This window comes from Dendrobates tinctorius, unplaced genomic scaffold (genome assembly GCF_039654945.1).
Source record: "Dendrobates tinctorius isolate UK_male_01 unplaced genomic scaffold, ASM3965494v1 ptg000293l, whole genome shotgun sequence".
In the NCBI taxonomy this organism is placed as follows: Eukaryota; Metazoa; Chordata; class Amphibia; order Anura; family Dendrobatidae; genus Dendrobates; species Dendrobates tinctorius.
The window spans coordinates 11,066,169-11,085,447 of record NW_027361960.1 but is presented as its reverse complement, the minus strand read 5'-3'; the positions used below and the strand labels follow the sequence as shown (position 1 = coordinate 11,085,447).

The following is a 19,279-nucleotide window of genomic DNA, read 5'->3' as shown; positions in this document are numbered from 1 at the left end:
GAAGTGCCCGACTCAATACAAGTCAATGGGTGTAGAAACGCTGCAGATCTGCACAAAGAATTGACATGCTGCAGAAATGAGCCCACAGCGTATCTGCGCAGATTTTTCCACAGCATGTGCACAGTGTTTTCAATTTACATAGGATAGCATGGTACTGTACAATGCAGCATATTCTGCTGCGGAACCGCAGGGCCAAGTCCGTGGCAGATCCGCAGTAGAATCCGCAACTTGTGCACATACCCTTAATGTTCTTAATGCTTTTATAATGATCTGGTGGTACTGCTACATGTCACCATGTGTTATCACCCAGAATTAATGTTATTGCCAAATTGTTATGTGTTACCATTTGCTGTAAATATGTTGTGTTCATTGTGTAGTGCACCCTTTAGGACACTAGAGGGGGGCGCTCTAGTATATAGAGTTCTTAGTAGGATAGAGTTAAGTGTAGGAGGGGCTGCCGGGAGTTAAGGCTAGCTTAGAAGGAAGTTAGTTCAGACGGGGCCAGGTTGCCCGAAGTGTCTACATGGGCTATAGGCCCAGGACAGCTCAGCAGCCACGCAATGTTAAGCAGCAACAGTCCAAGTTATCCACGGCCATTGGACATCAATACAGTGGGCCAAAACAGTAGAGAGAAGATGTGGTGACTCATAGTCTGGGTGGACGCTCTTAGGGTGGGAGTCAGATAGAGTGAGGAACAGAAGGATGCTGTAGCTTCACAGGGAACAGCGCAGATGGGTCGGATGCTTTTCCAGAGGCAACTAAACCAGGTGGCAGATGATTTCAAGTCTGGGGAGAAACAGGCAGAAGGAATTGTCCTCATGGCAAGGTTAGGCCAGGAAGAAGCTGGGAAGCAGTCTAAGATGGTCCAGTCCGGGTACGTGCCATATAGAAGAGTTAGCAAAGTAGGGTAAGCTGAGGAAGCAAGGAAAGACAGTTGTGTTATCTATGATGTGCCAATTGTGGATATATTGTGTGAAGTTGTCAGTAAAGAAACTGTTCAAGTTACCATGGACTGAGTCTCAATTACTGGGAGTTGCCTTGGAGAGGGGCCATTGCCGCTTGGGAAGTGTCCAGGGGGACCCGAACCTGGAGACGCAGGTACGTCGAACAGTGAGTTGTATTTCTCTGTGAGGGAAGGCCTGGACACGGATGCTTTAGTGTCTCTGGCCACGACTATAGTCCTGGCCAACCCTTACACCAGCACCCCCTCCGCCTATCATTGCAAGTTCCACTCTATCGACATCCTGGATGCTGATACAGTTGAAAGCAATAATGAAAGAGGAAGCGCCAGCTGATGCTCCCACCCCCATAATGCTTATTGTGTGTCTGATGTCTCAGAGCCATGGGCGCGATGATATCACTACATGGTGCCTGCTGCCCTGAGATGTGCGCTCAACTGCAGAGACCGGAGCACTGAAGGAATGAGGAGGAGAGGTGATTATTGTATTTTATTTTTTTTTTTAACCCGTTCATTACCTTGGATTTTTCCGTTTTTGGGCTTCCGGTTTTTTCTCCCCTTCTTTCCAGAGTCATAACTTTCTTATTTTATGGTCAATATGGCCGTGTGAGGGCTTATTTTTTGTGGGATGAGTTGTACTTTTGAACAACTCTATTGATTTTACCATGTACAGTTGTGGCCAAAACTGCTCCAGGTCCCTGATATTTGAAGGGTGCCTTCTCCAAACTGCCATTTTTAGATCTCTCCACAGGTGTTCTATGGGATTCAAGTCTGGACTCATTGCTGGCCACCTTAGAAGTCTCCAGTGCTTTCTCTTAAACCATTTTCTAGTGCTTTTTGAAATGTGTTTTGGGTCATTGTCCTGCTGGAAGACCCATGACCTCTGAGGGAGACCCAGCTTTCTCACACTGGGCCCTACATTATGCTGCAAAATTTGTTGGTAGTCTTCAGACTTCATAAGCCATGCACACGGTCAAGCAGTCCAGTGCCAGAGGCAGCAAAGCAACCCCAAAACATCAGGGAACCTCTGCCATGTTTGACTGTAGGGACCGTGTTCTTTTCTTTGAATGCCTCTTTTTTTCTCCTGTAAACTCTATGTTGATGTCTTTGCCCAAAAAGCTCTACTTTTGTCTCATCTGACCAGCGAACATTCTTCATAAACGTTTTAGGCTTTTTCAGGTAAGTTTTGGCAAACTCCAGCCTGGCTTTTTTATGTCTCGGGGTAAGACGTGGGGTCTTCCTGGGTCTCCTACCATACAGTCCCTTTTCATTCAGACGCCGACAGATAGTACGGGTTGAAACTGTTGTACCCTCGGACTGCAGGGGAGCTTGAACTTGTTTGGATGTTAGTCGAGGTTCTTTATCCAACATCCGCACAATTTTGCATTGAAATCTCTTGTCAATTTTTCTTTTCCGTCCACATCTAGGGAGGTTAGCCACAGTGCCATGGGCTTTAAACTTCTTGATGACACTGCGCACGGTAGACACAGGAACATTCAGGTCTTTGGAGATGGACTTGTAGCCTTGAGATTGCTCATGCTTCCTCACAATTTGGTATCTCAAGTCCTCAGACAGTTCTTTGGTCTTCTTTCTTTTCTCCATGCTCAATGTGGTACACACAAGGACACAGGACAGAGGTTGAGTCAACTTTAATCCATGTCAACTTGCTGCAAGTGTGATTTAGTTATTGCCAACACCTGTTAGGTGCCACAGGTAAGTTACAGGTGCTGTTAATTACACAAATTAGAGAAGCATCAGATGATTTTTCGAACAGTGCCAATACTTTTGTCCACCCTTTTTTTTATGTTTGGTGTGGAATTATATACAATTTGGCTTTAGGACAATTCTTTTTTGTTTTTTCATTTAAGGCAAATTAAATGAAGATAATAATACCAAAGAATTTGTGTTTGCAATCATTTTCAGGAAGAAACTGAGTATTATCTGACAGAATTGCAGGGGTGTCAATACTTTTGGCCACAACTGCAGTGTACTGGAAAAAAAATAAAGCGCAGTGAAATTGAAAAAAAGGGTAATTCCACAATTGTCCTTTTTTTTTATCATGTTCACTAAATGCTAAAACTGACCTGCCATTATGATTCTCCAGGTCATTATGAGTTTGTAGATGCCAAACATATACAGGTCATTTAATAAATCCGTAAATTTTTTGATAATTAGGTAAATCATATGCAACACTTACCTCACAACCTAATTTACTGCTACTGACAGTGTGCGGTTTATGCTGCCAGGACACAAAGTGTATGGAGCGATACGAGTCTTTATAAGGGGGCTACAATTGTTTCCATCCTTTACCCCCTTATTCCGTTCATTTAGCGGTCTTTCTTACCAATTTGCTTCCTCATTCATTTTTCTATTGTGTTTATTATATTATTGTTAATAAATTTTGATATTTTTCTTCATAAATCCTATTTTTTTTCTTTTTTCTGGGTTTCTTATATGACATTTATACTTACATACTTATAGACACCCATGATTGTTCTTGTTTTTTGGTTATATGTCTAGGTTCTTTTTTATTTAAGTGGTGAAAAAAAAATCCAAAGTTTGTAAAAAAAAGAAAAGGGCTATTTTCCGAGACCCATAGCGTCTCCATTTTTCGTGATCTGGGACTGTGTGAGGGCTTATTTTTTGTGTGCCGAGAAGACTTTTATTATTGATACCATTTTGTTGTAGATAAAATCTTTTGATTGCCCGTTATTGCATTTTAATTTTTAATTCTACCGCTTTGATTTTTTCCTGTTACACCATTTAGCAAGATTAATTCTTTTTACATATTGATATATCGGATGTTTCTGAATGCAACAATGCCAAATATTTTTATTCTTTTTTTTTTTTTGAATGGGGCGAATGGAGGGTGATTTCAATTCTTATTGAATATTTTTAAAACCTTTTTTTTTCTAACTTTAATAGTCTCCATGGGAGAAAAGACGCTGTGATATTCTGACCTCTTGTGTTACACACAGCAGGGCTTTAAGCCCTGCTCTATGTAGCAGAAATGTTCACTTGCTATAAGCGCCAGACACTGGGTGTTGCTCATAGCCATATCCAAAAAATTAAAACCAAAGGGTTCTCCTACAGACCCGGGGTCATCATGACAACCTATTGGCGGCCCACGGTCATGTGACATGGGCTGGGTTTGTGATTGACAGCGAAATTTAACATGTTAGCAGCTGCGCGTGGATCGCGATTCCTCCTGCCGCTGTTAAGGTAATTTGTGCTGGAAAGTTGGGGGCTTATTGCCAGAGCCTGCAACAAACAGGGGGAGGCGACCTTTGATGTTCCAATAAATCCAAGGTCATAAAGGGGTAAGCAGTAAATGCATTGTGGTGACCATAATACTGCATGTAAGGACTAAGAGGTGTGCATTATACTGTATGGACTATGGGGTGTGCATTATACTGTATGGACTATGGGGAGTGCATTGTATTATATGGAGGACTATGGGTGATGTATTATACTAAATAGAGGACTATGGAGAGTGCATTATACTATATGTTGAATTATGTAGTGCCTTATACTATATGGAGAACTATGAGGCTCATTGGGCTATGTGGTGGCTATTATAATATATGGAGGTCTATCTGGAGGGTACTATAATATTTGGAGTACTATGTAGGGTACATTATAATATTTGGAGTGTTATGTGGGAGCCTTTATACTTTATGGAAGGCTATGTTGGCGCCATTATACTGTATGCAAGCAATTCTACAGTGTGAAGGTTCATTATGCTGTTTGGAGGACTAGTGGGGGTCATTATACTGTATGTAGGCCCTTAATACTGCATGGAGGGATGTGTGAGGGTCACAGTTAGGGGATCATACTGTGTTGGGGTCACCATACTTCATTTGGGGAGTTGAGGGGTGGGGTACAATAGGGTTATCATACTGTGTGTATGGAGTAATTCACTGTGTGTACATCATATAGCGTTGGTGGGGCACTTTTATTGGCATAATACTTTATCGGAGAAATGAAAAGGGAATTTAGCACATAGGAGGAAAATTATTTTGTAAAAACTGCAAAGTTGTGAGATATTCAGGATATTCATAAGAACGTATTAGAAGTTATCAATTATAACTTCTTCAACGGGGCCCCATGATTTCTATGTATGCCCCTGATTGCACATCTTTATATATTTTTTGCTTCTTTCTCCTATGGGTCTGATCTTTCACTTTCAATACTGGGATAAAATCTGATATCATTGGAGACAAGTCCTCCCATTACTGAGATAGGAGATGGCAGTTGGTACTTTTAAATTTCCATGGAGAGGGGAGGGGAAGCGGAGGGAGAAGATAAAGGCAGACAGACATTCTGCAGCAAGTTGTCATAAAGTGACAGTTACAGTTCTCTATAGAAGTTTATGAGCACCAACTGCCATCTCCTGTACCAGTAATGGGAAAATCTGTCTTCAATGAAGACAGATTTTACCCATAAATTGAGAATTTTGAGAATGAATGATATATTCCCGAAGGAGAGAGAAGCCGATTTTCCTGATAAAATATATTACAAATGTTTCTTATTGTCATGTGTGCTATTGATTTATATATATAAAAATAAAAAAAAGTGTGATTATTCTTTAAGTAATGAAATCTGAGCTCTAATTGCTTGATATGTGCAAAATAAGGCCGGGATCACACATGCGAGGAATACGGCTGAGTCTCGCATGTTAATACCCGGCACTGCCGCCGGCACTCAGGAGTGGAGCGCACGGCTCCATGTATTGCTATGCGGCCGCACGCTCCAATCCGAGTGCCGGATATTAACATGCGAAACCCGGCCGTATTCCTCGCATGTGTGATCCCAGCCTATTACTGATAAATGGAATTTTGTGTTGCCTATATAGTTCAGCTTTGGATATTTTCACCCATTACCAACATTGATGTATAGTCATGTCATGTGGGAGTATATAGAGCAGGTCCAGGAGCTAAACTCGCTCCATACACATAGGGTGTTGGGTGTGTTAAGCAAAAAGCCCCACAAAATGGTAGTCAGATTGTGGTCACATGGCACAACTGTCCATTACGAAGGGGTTGTATATGAGCAGCTGCAGCAGTGTTGGGATGAAACAAATTACACAACCAGGATACTTATTGCATGCAGCTCTTTTACGGCCATGTATTCTGAAGGAATAGAAAGTGCCAAATTCATTAAGAGGCACACACTGCTTAATGAATTTGGTGCCCCTTCTAAGTGCTGTGCGCCTCTGCGTGTTGTGCCAGAGATGCTAATCCAATTAGGGACTAGAGTAATATTTCTGTTGTACAAAGTGCCGACATTTGTAATGAATTTGAAGGACGGGGTGGCCATGCCCTCGTCCAGCACAGACTCTGCCCTAGCTCTATCTATTTCGGCAGAGCGGAGTCAAACTGGTGTAAAACGGAAAAAGTCGCATCGTTTTCCATAATTGTTGTACTAAAAAATTGCAACTTTTCAAAGCGTTTGACAGTTTTGTGCATAAAAACTTTGCTGAATCAGCCCTTAAGTATTGAAAAGTATAAGCAAATATACTATATACAGTATTCATAATACTTCTGGCTTTGTTTTACAGCTTTGCTTTTAACCATGTACCTCCAACATATGTTGTGCTTGACGGCATTCATTGGCTTATCTACATGCAACCGCGTATATGTCCATCCATTCAATCTCCTGGCTTACAACAAGAGTGAATGTGATAAGATGGAGTTGCAGGATCACAGCGATGAGAAGATGTTTTTCCCTATAGCTATCGAATCAAAAAATAATGCAGCGGAAAAAAAAATCCAAGTGGAAGCAGAAGATTTTGGACCTGCAGAGCGCTATCTGGTACCACTGATTGGTGCCCTTAGCTTTCGGGCTGTAGACGGATGGTGGAAACTACATAAAACAGAAACTATCCTAATACCCAACACTGATTTTTTCCGAACAATTATGTCATTTTACCATGGAGCTTCTGGGAACACTTCTAGAAGCTTACAAGCATTTTTGGGATTAAATCACCCATTAGGGTTTACAAACTGCACTTCTAAAGCGAGTGGTATAAACGTATTCTCAAAGCTCAAAAGTATTGACCAGTCTTTCTGTTCTAAAGATTCGATAATCACTACACATAGAAGAACTGCGTTCATATTTGTTTCTCCAAATATCCCGTTGTCAGAGAACTTTGTTCATGGATTAAAAGTAAATGTTGACAGCTTGTACGTAAGGGCTGTGGACTTCAAAGATTCTGCTAAGGCTGTGAAATCAATCAATGAATTTCTGGAATCTAAACTGCCGGCCAATACTAAAACTGGATTAAATGCCATTGATGGAACCACCAACTTCATGTACAGTAGTCACGTTTATTTTAAAGGTAGGTTAATGCTATGAACTTTATTTGTAGTTTGGGCAGTACACTTTAATACTCCAATGCACTTTTGTACTGAAATCTACAAGAGGTTAATATAGTGTTTACATAGCAGGTGCTATGAGCAGCCATTAAAGTCATACCCCAACATGAATTTGCAGATTGAAGTGAATAGCTGTGTGAGGTAGTCTCTAAATGTCTGAAGGTTACCAGCAAGTCATTGCCAGAGGGATATCTTCTCCCCTTCACAGATCATATACCTCTAGTTTGGGCTTTAATAAAGCCTGTATAATTTTATAGGGTCTGGGCAGACTGCATTGTGTATGATCTTCTCTGTCCCTGTACACACTACAATCCCAGCTACAGAATAGGAGCGCCAGTCGATACTACTTCTAAGCATATGTATCACAAAAGGTACGATGTAATTTCACTCCGCAGCAGAGAAAGAGGATCCACTTTCCTGCTTGGTGAGACCAGATATCTTGTTCCACCTTTCCTCTTCCTTACGGTCCCATTTCACTTAGTGACGCACAAGCGATCATGACAACAATACGACCTGGTAAGGACCGTTGGCGCGTCGCTAAATGGTCGCTAGTAAGCTGCCAAACAGGCAGATCTCTTCAGCGATGCAGCAACCATCCAGCGATCCTCAGTGGTCGTTGGTACCTTGTCACACAGCAGCTTTTCTGACGATTCCCACCTGCGTCCCTGAGTTCTGCGTCACCAACGAGGTCGCTCGTTGGGTCAAACACAGTGATGCGCGCTGGCCAGCAGGACGCCAACGATGAAAAAATGGCCCAGGACATTCGAGCACGATCAGCAATATCCAGCGAGGGGGCCGGTCGCCACTGCGTGTCACATGTAGCGAGATCGCTGGCGAGATTGCTGTTGCGTCACAAAATCGGTGACGCATCAGTGATCTCGCTAGCGATCTCGCTATGTGAGACGGGGGCTTTAGTCTGGATGGCAACTCCACCCTTTGATTATCTTCCCTCTTTCAAATTGACCACACTTCAGTGATACAGGAAAATTTGTTTGATCATAAAAAAAAAAATTAATGATCGAATAAAAAGTCTTAGGCCTTTCGCAGATGGCTAGTCCGGTTCTCACACCATCATCGGGACGTTACTGTACTTGCGCCAACCCCGGCTGGACATATAGATACTTTACTGTGACGATGATACTTTCGGGGCCAAAAACCTGCTGATGGGTTCCTTTTAAAAATGTTAGTTGGGATAAACCCCATAAAAGTGTTGTAGATTACAAATTGCATGCACAACTTCCTAGATTAAAGCCATAGTACAATTCAATGACAATATTAAGAAGCTAGGGCTGTGACACGTGTTGGTAGCTTGTGAATGTAAATTATTTTGTTATGCTTGTGGATCTTATAAATGTAGCATCCTGATTTTATGACATCAGTAAACCAAATAGAATTTATTAAAGCTTTCCTCCACCCTGAATTACCCTACCTCATGTCTACAGTTTACCTAATCTGCTTATGTGGACGTATTGTTCCTTCTGCCTCAAAATTGGCCCCCTGCAAGCGGATTCAGGTCTGGGGAATGGGCAGGCCAGTCCATAGCTTCAATGCCTTCATCTTGCAGGAACTGCTGACACACTCTAGCCACATGAGGTCTGGCATTGTCCTGCATTAGGAGGAACCCAGGGCCAACCGCACCAGCAGGGGCGGACACAGACTGTAGTGGGCCCCTGTGCAAGAAATTTTTTGGGCTCCACACCCTACTAGCAGCAGATCCTGCAGACTTCCGCACCTCTGCCGCCTAACGGGCGACTTGTGGCACCGATCCGGCAAGCCCCATTCATTCTCTATCGGGCTTGTGGCCGGCCGCGGCAAGTGCAGTTGTGCTAGATGCGCGTTACATGGTGCCACTAAAATATACAGCGGATATGCTGCTTTTTTTAGAGCGGGAAAATCTACACAATGTCAATTTTTGCTGCTGATTTTCCCACCGTAAATGTACTGTATATCTAATATTGAGGCTATGCAGGGCAGGATATAATATCTGTAGGGTGCTGCTGGGCTGTATTTATTATTTGCCAGTTGTAGCCTCCAAATAACATATATAGCCCACTAGCCCAGCATTGCCTCTAGTTGTTAATATATACAGCCCAGCACAGCCTCCAAATAAAATATGGTATACAGCCGAGCATAGCCTTCAGTTAATATATACAGCGCCCAGCACAGACTCCAGGAAATATATACAGTCATATGTTAAAGTTTGGGCACCCCTATTAATGTTAACCTTTTTTCTTTATAACAATTTTGGTGTTTGCGACAGCTATTTCAGTTTCATATATCTAATAAATGATGGACTTAGTTATATTTCTGGATTCAAATGAGGTTTATTGTACTAACAGAAAACGTGAAATCTGCATTTTAACAAAATTTGACCGGTGCAAAAGTATGGGCACCTCAACATAAAAGTGACATTAATATTTCGTAGATCCTCCTTTTTCAAAAATAACAGCCTCTAGTCGCTTCCTGTAGCTATTAATGAGTTCCTGGATCCTGGATGAAGGTATTTGTGACCATTCCTGTTTACAAAAAAATTCCAGTTCAGTTAAGTTTGATGGTCGCCGAGCATAGACAGCCCGCTTCAAATCATCCCACAGATGTTCAATGATATTCAGGTCTGGGGACTGGGATGGCCATTCCAGAACATTGTAATTGTTCCTCTGCATGAATGCCTGAGTAGATTTGGAGCGGTGTTTTGGATCATTGTCTTGCTGAAATATCCATCCCCTGTGTAACTTCAACTTCGTCACTGATTCTTGCACATTATTGTCAAGAATCTGCTGATACAGAGTTGAATCCATGCGACCCTCAACTTTAACAAGATTCCCGATGCCGGCATTGGCCATACAGCCCCAAAGCATGATGGAACCTCCACCAAATTTTACTGTGGGTAGCAAGTGTTTTTCTTGGAATGCTGTGTTTTTTAGCCTCCATGCATAACGCCTTTTTGTATGACCAAACAATTCAATCTTTGTTTTATCAGTCCACAGGACCTTCTTCCAAAATGTAACTGGCTTGTCCAAATGTGCTTTTGCATACCTCAGGCGACTCTGTTTGTGGCGTGCTTGCAGAAACGGCTTCTTTCGCATCACTCTCCCATACAGCTTCTCCTTGTGCAAAGTGCGCTGTATTGTTGACCGATGCACAGTGACACCATCTGCAGCAAGATGATGCTGCAGGTCTTTGGAGGTGGTCTGTGGATTGTCCTTGACTGTTCTCACCATTCTTCTTCTCTGCCTTTCTGATATTTTTCTTGGACTGCCTCTTCTGGGCTTAACAAGAACTGTACCTGTGTTCTTCCATTTCCTTACTATGTTCCTCACAGTGGAAACTGACAGGTTAAATCTCTGAGACAACTTTTTGTATCCTTCCCCTGAGAAGCTATGTTGAATAATATTTGTTTTCAGATCATTTGAGAATTGTTTTGAGGAGCCCATGATGCCACTCTTCATAGGAGAATCAAATAGGAGAACTACTTGCAAGTGGCCACCTTAAATACCTTTTCTCATGATTTGATACACCTGGCTATGAAGTTCAAAGCTCAATGAGGTTACAAAACCAATTTAGTGCTTCAGGAAGTCAGTAAAAAGTAGTTAGGAGTGTTCAAATCAAGAAAATGATAAGGGTGCCCATACTTTTGCACCGGTCAAATTTTGTTTAAATGCAGATTGCACATTTTCTGTTAGTACAATAAACCTCATTTGAATCCAGAAATATAACTGAGTCCATCAGTTATTAGATATATGAAACTGAAATAGCTGTTGCAAAAACCAAAATTGTTATAAAGAAAAAACGTTAACATTAATAGGGGTGCCCAAACTTTTACATATGACTGTAATACAGCCCAGCAAAGCCTCCAGTTAAAATACACAGTTTAGCATAGCTTTAAGGTAATAGATACAGTCCAGCATAGCCTTCAGGTAATATATACAGCCCACCACAGCCTCCAGGTGATATATACAGGCCAGCATAGCCTTCACTCCAGGTAATATATACAGTTCAACATAGCTTTAAGGTAATAGATACAGTCCAGCATAGCCTTCAGGTAATATATACAGCCCAGCATAGCCTCTATATCATATACATAGCCCAAGACAGTCTCCAGGTAATATATATAGGCATCCCCATTTCCCTTTGTTTCATAATGCTCTCCCCCAAATGCAGTCTACTTTTGGCATAGCGCTTCTCGCCCTATGTGGCACCCCCAGTTTATGCTGCTTCTCCCCATGTGGCCCCCCCAGTTTATGCTGCTTCTCCCCCGATGTGGGCCGCCTGATTCAGGTTTCTTCTCCCCCCATGAGCCGCCCCATTCATGAGCAGCCAAGCATCTCTCCCAGGGGCCCAACATTCATGAGCAGCCAAGCATCTCCCCCAGGGCCCCCCATTCATGAGCAGCCAAGGCCATGCTTCTCCCCAAGCCAGGGGCCCCCCATTCATGAGCAGTCAGGCCATGCTTCTCCCCAGGCCAGGGGCCCCCCCATTCATGAGCAGCCAAGCATCTCCCCCAGGGCCCCCCATTCATGAGCAGCCAGGCCATGCTTCTCCCCAGGCCAGGCACCCCCCCATTCATGAGCAGCCATGCTTCTCCCCAGGGGACTCCTATTCATGAGCAGCCAAGGCCATGCTTCTCCCCAGGCCAGGCCCCGCCCATTCATGAGCAGCCATGCTTCTCCCCAGGGGCCCCCCCATTCATGAGCAGTCAAGGCCATGCTTCTCCCCAGGCCAGGGCCCTCCCCATTCATGAACAGCCAGGCCGTGCTTCTCCCAAGGCCAGGGGCCCCCCATTCATGATCAGCCAGGCCATCATGCTTCAGTTCTCCCCCAGGACGAAGTCCCCCAAAATCATGCCTGCCATGCTTCAGTTTTCTCCCCCACCCAAGGAGCCCCCCCAAATCATGCCTGCCTCCTCAGTCCCAGTCCCTCAGTCCTGTTCAGCTCCGGTACTCTTACCTTGTGCAGGCAGGCAGGGCAGGCCAGAGTCCAGACCAAGAGGATCCATTCAACACTGTGTCCACTCCACTCTCCAGTCACAGTGTTTGCACTCCGCACATTCCTCCTGACTGAGCTGCTGCTATGGGCAGGGGCACGGCCACACAGACACGTGATGTCACACACTGACCTGCAGCTGAACTGCAACCACCGTCTGGCCGGCGCCACAGGGCAGGCAGTGTGAGTGACAGTCAGACAGTCTGTCTACCCTCCTCTCCTCCCCCACGGCACTGACGCTGCTGGCTGATCTCTGATGATCTCTCACCTCAGCCCTCAGGGCTGGCTCCTCTGCGCTGGGCCACGCTGGCACGCAGCCTCAGGAGGAGTCAGACCCCTCCTGTTGCCTCCTGCAGGGGGGCTGCTCTCCTCTCCTCCTTGCTGGCTCTGCGGCGCTCGCGCTCCACAAGTCCACATGGCTAATTTGCATGAATAATTAGCCATGCGGTGCTGGAGGGGCCCCCTCTCCCCCGGGGTCCCCATGCAATGAACCGGCTGCACAGGCGGTAGGTCCGCCCCTGCGCGCCAGCATATGGTCTCACAAGGGGGTCTGAGGATATCATCACGGTACCTAATGGCTGTCAGGCTACCTCTGGCGAGCACATAGAGGGCTGTGCGGCCCTCCAAAGAAATGCCACCCCACATCACTACTGACCCACTGCCAAACCGGTCATGCTGAAGGATGTTGCAGGCAGCAGGTTCACACTCAGCACATGTGACAGAGTCTGGAGATGCTGTGGAGAGCGATCTGCTGCCTGCAACATCCATCCTTCCTTCCTGCCTCAAAATTGGCCCCTGCAATGGTGTGGGGAGTGCACTGGTATATCTAAATCACTACACTCCTATCACACAGCAAGAAAAGGCAGGGAATTTGTCATTTCTACTTTCCACTGCACTCCTTATGCCACTGTGCTATCCATCTTAGAAGCAGGAGGAACAAGATGCTATTGGGCACCTGGTAGACTGACCATACATGAGTAATGTATAGTTATTTTCAGGCCCATGGTGGAGAGAGAGTAACTTTAAAGTAGTCATGTCACCAGTTCAAAAGTGGCCAGTTTTTGCTATTATTTTACTCCCAATGCTCCCCTGTGCATACTTTATTTTTAAAATCCGCCATACTTTTCTAGAAATATTGGGCTATTTTTTGGATGCAATATTTTATGTTTTTATCAAGGGGACATGTGTCATGTGGAAATTTTGCATTGCAACCTATTGACATGCCCCCAGAGAACCCTGTGGCAAGTTGGTATAAATATTAGCACTAAATTAATGGGCCCATTTTTCTGGAACTTATAGCGGATTTAAAAATAAAGGCATTACAGGGCAGCAGGAGGAATAAAATGAGAGCAAAAACTGGCCACATTTGTCACAGTGGCAGATTCTCTATAAGTTGTAATAATGGTCCATGGAGTGTAATTATGGAAGGCTGATGGATTAGTGCTGATATTGAAACATTACAGTAGGCTGGCTAACACGTACTTGTGTTTTAATTCAGGTAAAGTGGCTAATTCTTCCTTAATTCCAAACCATCAACCCTTCTGGATTGGGCCAAACAGCATAGTTTCGGTTCCTATGATTTCAGTTTCAGGAATGTTTCCCTTTATTGAAGATATTACCAAGAATCAGTTATTGATAAAGATTCCCCTATGTGATAATGATTTCCTGCTACTGGCCCAGCCAATAAATGGAAACAACCTTGAGAACATCGAATCTTCCATGCGGTGGGAAACGTATTTGAATTGGATAGACACTTTATATAAATCACAAAAAAGGTAAGACACAACTTTAAACGACTATTCGTATAATGATAGAGAATATGGAGTCATTCATTTACTGAATACATATATGTATTATTTTTACAGATACATCAACTTATTTTTACCAAAAGTAAAAATAGAACTTTCATACAGTATTCAAGATATTCTTTCCAGTATCAATGTGTTAGGACTGCTGGGGAAAAATGCCGACTTCAGTAAAATGAGCAAAACAGACATAAACATGGGAAAGGTAATATTCTTGGTTAATAACAATCTATTTCTCCCTATCTCATCTGTTATGCAAATAAAGTCCGTGGAGCCTCATTTAAGAGTCTCAAACACGGGACTAGCCAGATCTTCCTCCAGGGAAGAACCCAGCCAAGGGGTGGCTCCTTTCGGAAACCACCATTACCACCATTTTAAGTGGCCCTTTAAGTCAATATCCAGTTCTTTATGAGTTTACAGATATGACAAGGGAAATACCAAGGCCAGGTATCCATCCACAGACAGCTGTTTCAGGGTGTTGCCCCTCATCAGTGTGGAGTAGGATTCCGTGTTTGAGACTCTTAAATGAGGCTCCACGGACTTTATTTGCATATTCGTATTTCCCAGGGAGCAATGCACCTAGGATTTCACTGATTGAGCGCCTTTGCCAGCTGCCGCAGTATTTTCTTTGACTGGTCTCCCTGAGGTCAGTGATTGTTTCGTGATGTCTCATCTGTTGTGAGACTAGAGGTGCCGAACATTACTTCTACATACCATCTTAACTGGTCCAATATCTGGGGCCCCCATGTACTGGAAAACATGGCTGTTCCCCATCCTGCTGTTGTTTTCTTATGCATAAAAAATCCCAGATTCCACTCGCTTCTCCCACTCCTATGACCCCGGAAACCTCTTCTGTAGCCGGCATCTGACATCAGCGTGCACGCAAAGGGCAGCACATGACATCACTGTCATGCTCCACCAGTAAGTTGCATGCCGAAGTCAGCCACGGCCTCTGATTGGCTGATGACACCTATTGCGGCGTAGAGACCCAGTGGGTCCCTGCAATGCAATGCATTTCAGCTGAATGTTTGACTTTGGATGCACATCCAGCTGAAATATGTGCTTGTCCCCACCCAAATCGCACGGACCCGGTCGCACCCTCAGACCAAAAGTGAAAGCAGTGTGCATTGTAAAGGATTTGTATATTTAAAAGATGACATGTTTGGGTTTTAATGTAATCTTTTTCACATTTGTGGTGTTTTCTTTTACTTTTTGCATAAATCACTGAAACACAAAATACAATGGCATTTAATAGTTTCTTCTGGTCACTGGTTTGTTTTGAAAACTAGGACAGAGGGCGCACTCTGATAACGCTGGGGCCTAGATAAGGCAACCAACGTGAAGCCGGTCTTAGACTAGGGCTACATATACACGTTTTTTTAGAGCTACTAATTGATTTTTACTTGATTAATTTATTTTATTGAAAGCTGTAGAAGATTTCATAATCATTTACAATGCATTTCTTTTCAGTCGTAGCTTAAGCACTAACAATCATTAGCAGTAGCAACATCATCACTAATTTTAAATAGTGTTAAAAGAAAGTTATCTTCTGAAAATTACCATATTTTTCGGACTATAAGACGCATCGGACCATAAGACGCACCCCAAATTTTGGGGTGGAAAATAGCAGAAAAAACATTTTTATATGATGGGGTCCATCTTATTGACTGAATTTAAGGTATCTCACCTTGGGGCCGGCGGTGGTAGTGCGGGGTCACAGGAGGCATGGTTCCTTCCTCAGGAAACCGGTGGTGACAGAAGTGGGGCAATGCTGCAATCCCAGGGTGCGATGCTGCGGGTCCGGTGTCAGCGGTGAGGCAGAGCATGAAGCAGGATCCCTTCCTCAGGATGCCGGTGGCAGAAGTGGGGCAATGCTGCAGTTCCGGGGTGTGATGCTATGGGTCCGGTGTCATCGATGAGGCAGAGCATGGAGCAGGGTCCCTTCCTCAGGGGGCCAGCAGCAGAAATGTGGCGATGCCACAGCCCAGTGTCCATAGTGATAAGAGCCAAGTGCATCACCGATTTCTCAGCAGTCATCTTCCTGAAGCCATGCATGCGCAGATTGAGATCCTGGCGTCTCTCAGCTTCAGGAAAATGGCCTCCTGTGGCCCTTTTCCTGAAGCCAAGGGCCGCAAAGATCTCAATCTACACACGCGCCACCTCTGGCGGCCCACGGCTTCAGGAAGATGATCGCAGGGAAACCGGCGATCCACTCGGCTCTGCTCGCCATGCACACCGGTCCGCGGCATCGCCAGATTTCTGCCGCCGGCATCCTGAGGAAGGGACCCTGCTCAGGTGCACGCCGCAACACCCACTCCGACACCGAACCTCAACATCTCCACAGCATCGCCACACCACTGCCGCAACCCCCGGTAAGCTTCTCCGAAGACACTCCCCCCCCCTTTTTCCTCCCAAATTTTTTGGTGAAAAAGTGCGTCTTATAGTCCAAAAAATACGATAACTTGGGGTTTTGTAGTAAACATTTATTTATTTTTTGGCAATTTTTTTAACAGCACAATCTGTATTAAAAATAAAAAATACAATTCTTGCAATTGTCCCATTAGCCACTGGGTCAGGTGTGACATTGTCTATTGTGATTGGTGGAGCCTATGTCATCTGTCGATATAATCATGTCTTTTCTGATAAGAAAACTCCTGTAAACTCTTCCTGAAACAACATATCTATCATGATATGAAAAAAAACAACACAAAAACTTGATTTAGACACTAGGTCATTTTCTGATGTTGGCTTCCTTCAAGGCTGTATTCTCACTATAAATTTTTGATGCTGCGTATTTTTGCAGTGTCAAAAACACAACATCTTAGGGTGAGTTTCCACATAGTGGATTCCTTGCACTTTGGACAGAGAGGAAAGCCCCACCCCCTTCTGTATGCGCGGTGATTCCGGATGTGTTCATTGAGCACATGCGGTATCACCGCATCGCATACATAAACTGGGTTATTTGCATCTCTGCAAGGTAAACAGACATGCTGCTTTCTAAAAAGACGCGCCGCATGTCCGGTTTCGTGGGTGTCATCCGCATATTAGGATGCATAGTGGCTCAGGATTTCATAAAATGCCCTCCACTATGCTATAATATCTGGACGCTGCAGATTAAACGCTGCAGCTATACGCAGCAAATCCGGATGTAATACGACTTGTGGAAACATTCCCTTACAGTTCCAGCAAAATGGATGGGATTTATAGACCTCTCATGCCCACTGTTTTTTTTTTACATTGCACAAACTAACCTGTGGTGTGTGTTTTCAATCCACAACATGTCAATTTCTCTTGTGGATATGGTGACTTTTATGGGCAGATTTCCCCCATAGAATTGCATTAGATGTGGTAGATGCAGGTTGAAAAAAAAACAGATGCGCTGGGGAAATTCATTAAAATCGCATGTAATCAACACATGATTGAATCAATAATGTTTTGTAAAAGCCAAATATCAGAAAGTATAAAAAAGAGAGGCTAAAATTGTAGCATCAAAACATGCAAAAAAGAATGTAAAATGAGACTAAAAAAATCGCAATGAAAAAATTAAATAACCTAATTTACATAATTGGTGCAAAAAATCTGCAACATAAACTACCTCATCCTGATGCTCCGTTGTTTCATAGGTAACTAACATTGTTGATTTTGAACTGGAAGAAAGTGATGCAGAATCAAGTGGAGAAAGCAATGTCACAGAGGCCAAAGACAAGCCAAAGGAAGTAAAGCTTAACAAACCTTTCATTGTAGCCCTGTGTGAAGGCACCAGCAAGTCGTTACTTCTGCTTGGAAGAGTGGTACACCCAACAAACGGCATTTAACATCCACATTTGGGCAAATGTATTGTTAACTTACGTCTAGTTTTATAGGTGCTTATATTATTGGTACAAATATGATGCAATTCTAACTTTTCAGTAGTAAATGTCAGAAAATAAAGCAAAGAATGTTTGAATAAGATGTTCACTTTGAATTATAACATTATTAATAACAATATACACAATTTATTACCCTCCGAAAGTGGTGTGTTCTTAGTTTAAAAAAAAAAAAAAAAAAAAAAAGGTTCTTTACACCCACATATTGGGTGTGTTATTTTCTGCTTTGTTTTGGCAGCCATTTTTTTAAAGTGATGATGTGATTAGAGTTACCGTCTTTGTCGCTATATTGGTTTCTCAATATTCTCAATGGGCTTCTCCGGCATCACTATTCCCACCAGTCTATTTACCTCCCTGCAGCGGGCCAAGTGTGATACACCTTTTCTAAGTATATGTGGGAAGAATATCTGGGATACGGTAAATATATGTATGTGTGTGTGTGTGTATATATACAGTCATGGCCAAAAGTATTGACACCCCTGCAATTCTGTCAGATAATACTCAGTTTCTTCCTGAAAATGATTGCAAACACAAATTCTTTGGTATTATTATCTTCATTTAATTTGTCTTAAATGAAAAAACACAAAAAGAATTGTCCTAAAGCCAAATTGGATATAATTCCACACCAAACATAAAAAAGAGGGTGGACAAAAGTATTGGCACTGTGCGAAAAATCATGTGATGCTTCTCTAATTTGTGTAATTAACAGCACCTGTAACTTACCTGTGGCACCTAACAGGTGTTGGCAATAACTAAATCACACTTGCAGCCAGTTGACATGGATTAAAGTTGACTCAACCTCTGTCCTGTGTCCTTGTGTGTACCACATTGAGCATGAAGAAAAGAAAGAAGACCAAAGAACTGTCTGAGGACTTGAGAAACCAAATTGTGAGGAAGCATGAGCAATCTCAAGGCTACAAGTCCATCTCCAAAGACCTGAATGTTCCTGTGTCTACCGTGCGCAGTGTCATCAAGAAGTTTAAAGCCCATGGCACTGTGGCTAACCTCCCTAGATGTGGCCAGAAAAGAAAAATTGACAAGAGATTTCAACGAAAGATTGTGCGGATGTTGGATAAAGAACCTCCACTAACATCCAAACAAGTTCAAGCTGCCCAGCAGTCCGAGGGTACAACGGTGTCAACCCGTACTATCCGTCGGCATCTGAATGAAAAGGGACTGTATGGTAGGAGACCCAGGAAGACTCCACTTCTTACTCCAAGACATAAAAAAGCCAGGCTGGAGTTTGCCAAAACTTACCTGAAAAAGCCTAAAACATTTTGGAAGAATGTT

General features: G+C 43.4%; 1 protein-coding gene across 1 annotated transcript in view; it reads left to right on the top strand.

Annotated features, from left to right (window-relative positions):
• AGT (angiotensinogen) overlaps positions 1 to 18,074 on the top strand; it is a 41,778-nt gene extending 23,704 nt beyond the window's left edge. Inside the window, exons 2-5 of the mRNA XM_073560122.1 lie at positions 6,519 to 7,298; positions 13,817 to 14,093; positions 14,184 to 14,328; positions 17,747 to 18,074. Coding sequence (XP_073416223.1) covers positions 6,533 to 7,298; positions 13,817 to 14,093; positions 14,184 to 14,328; positions 17,747 to 17,938 — 1,380 coding nt within the window. The 5' untranslated portion in view covers positions 6,519 to 6,532 and the 3' untranslated portion in view covers positions 17,939 to 18,074. The remainder of the gene's footprint in view (positions 1 to 6,518; positions 7,299 to 13,816; positions 14,094 to 14,183; positions 14,329 to 17,746) is intronic.
• The last annotated feature ends 1,205 nt before the right edge of the window (positions 18,075 to 19,279 follow it).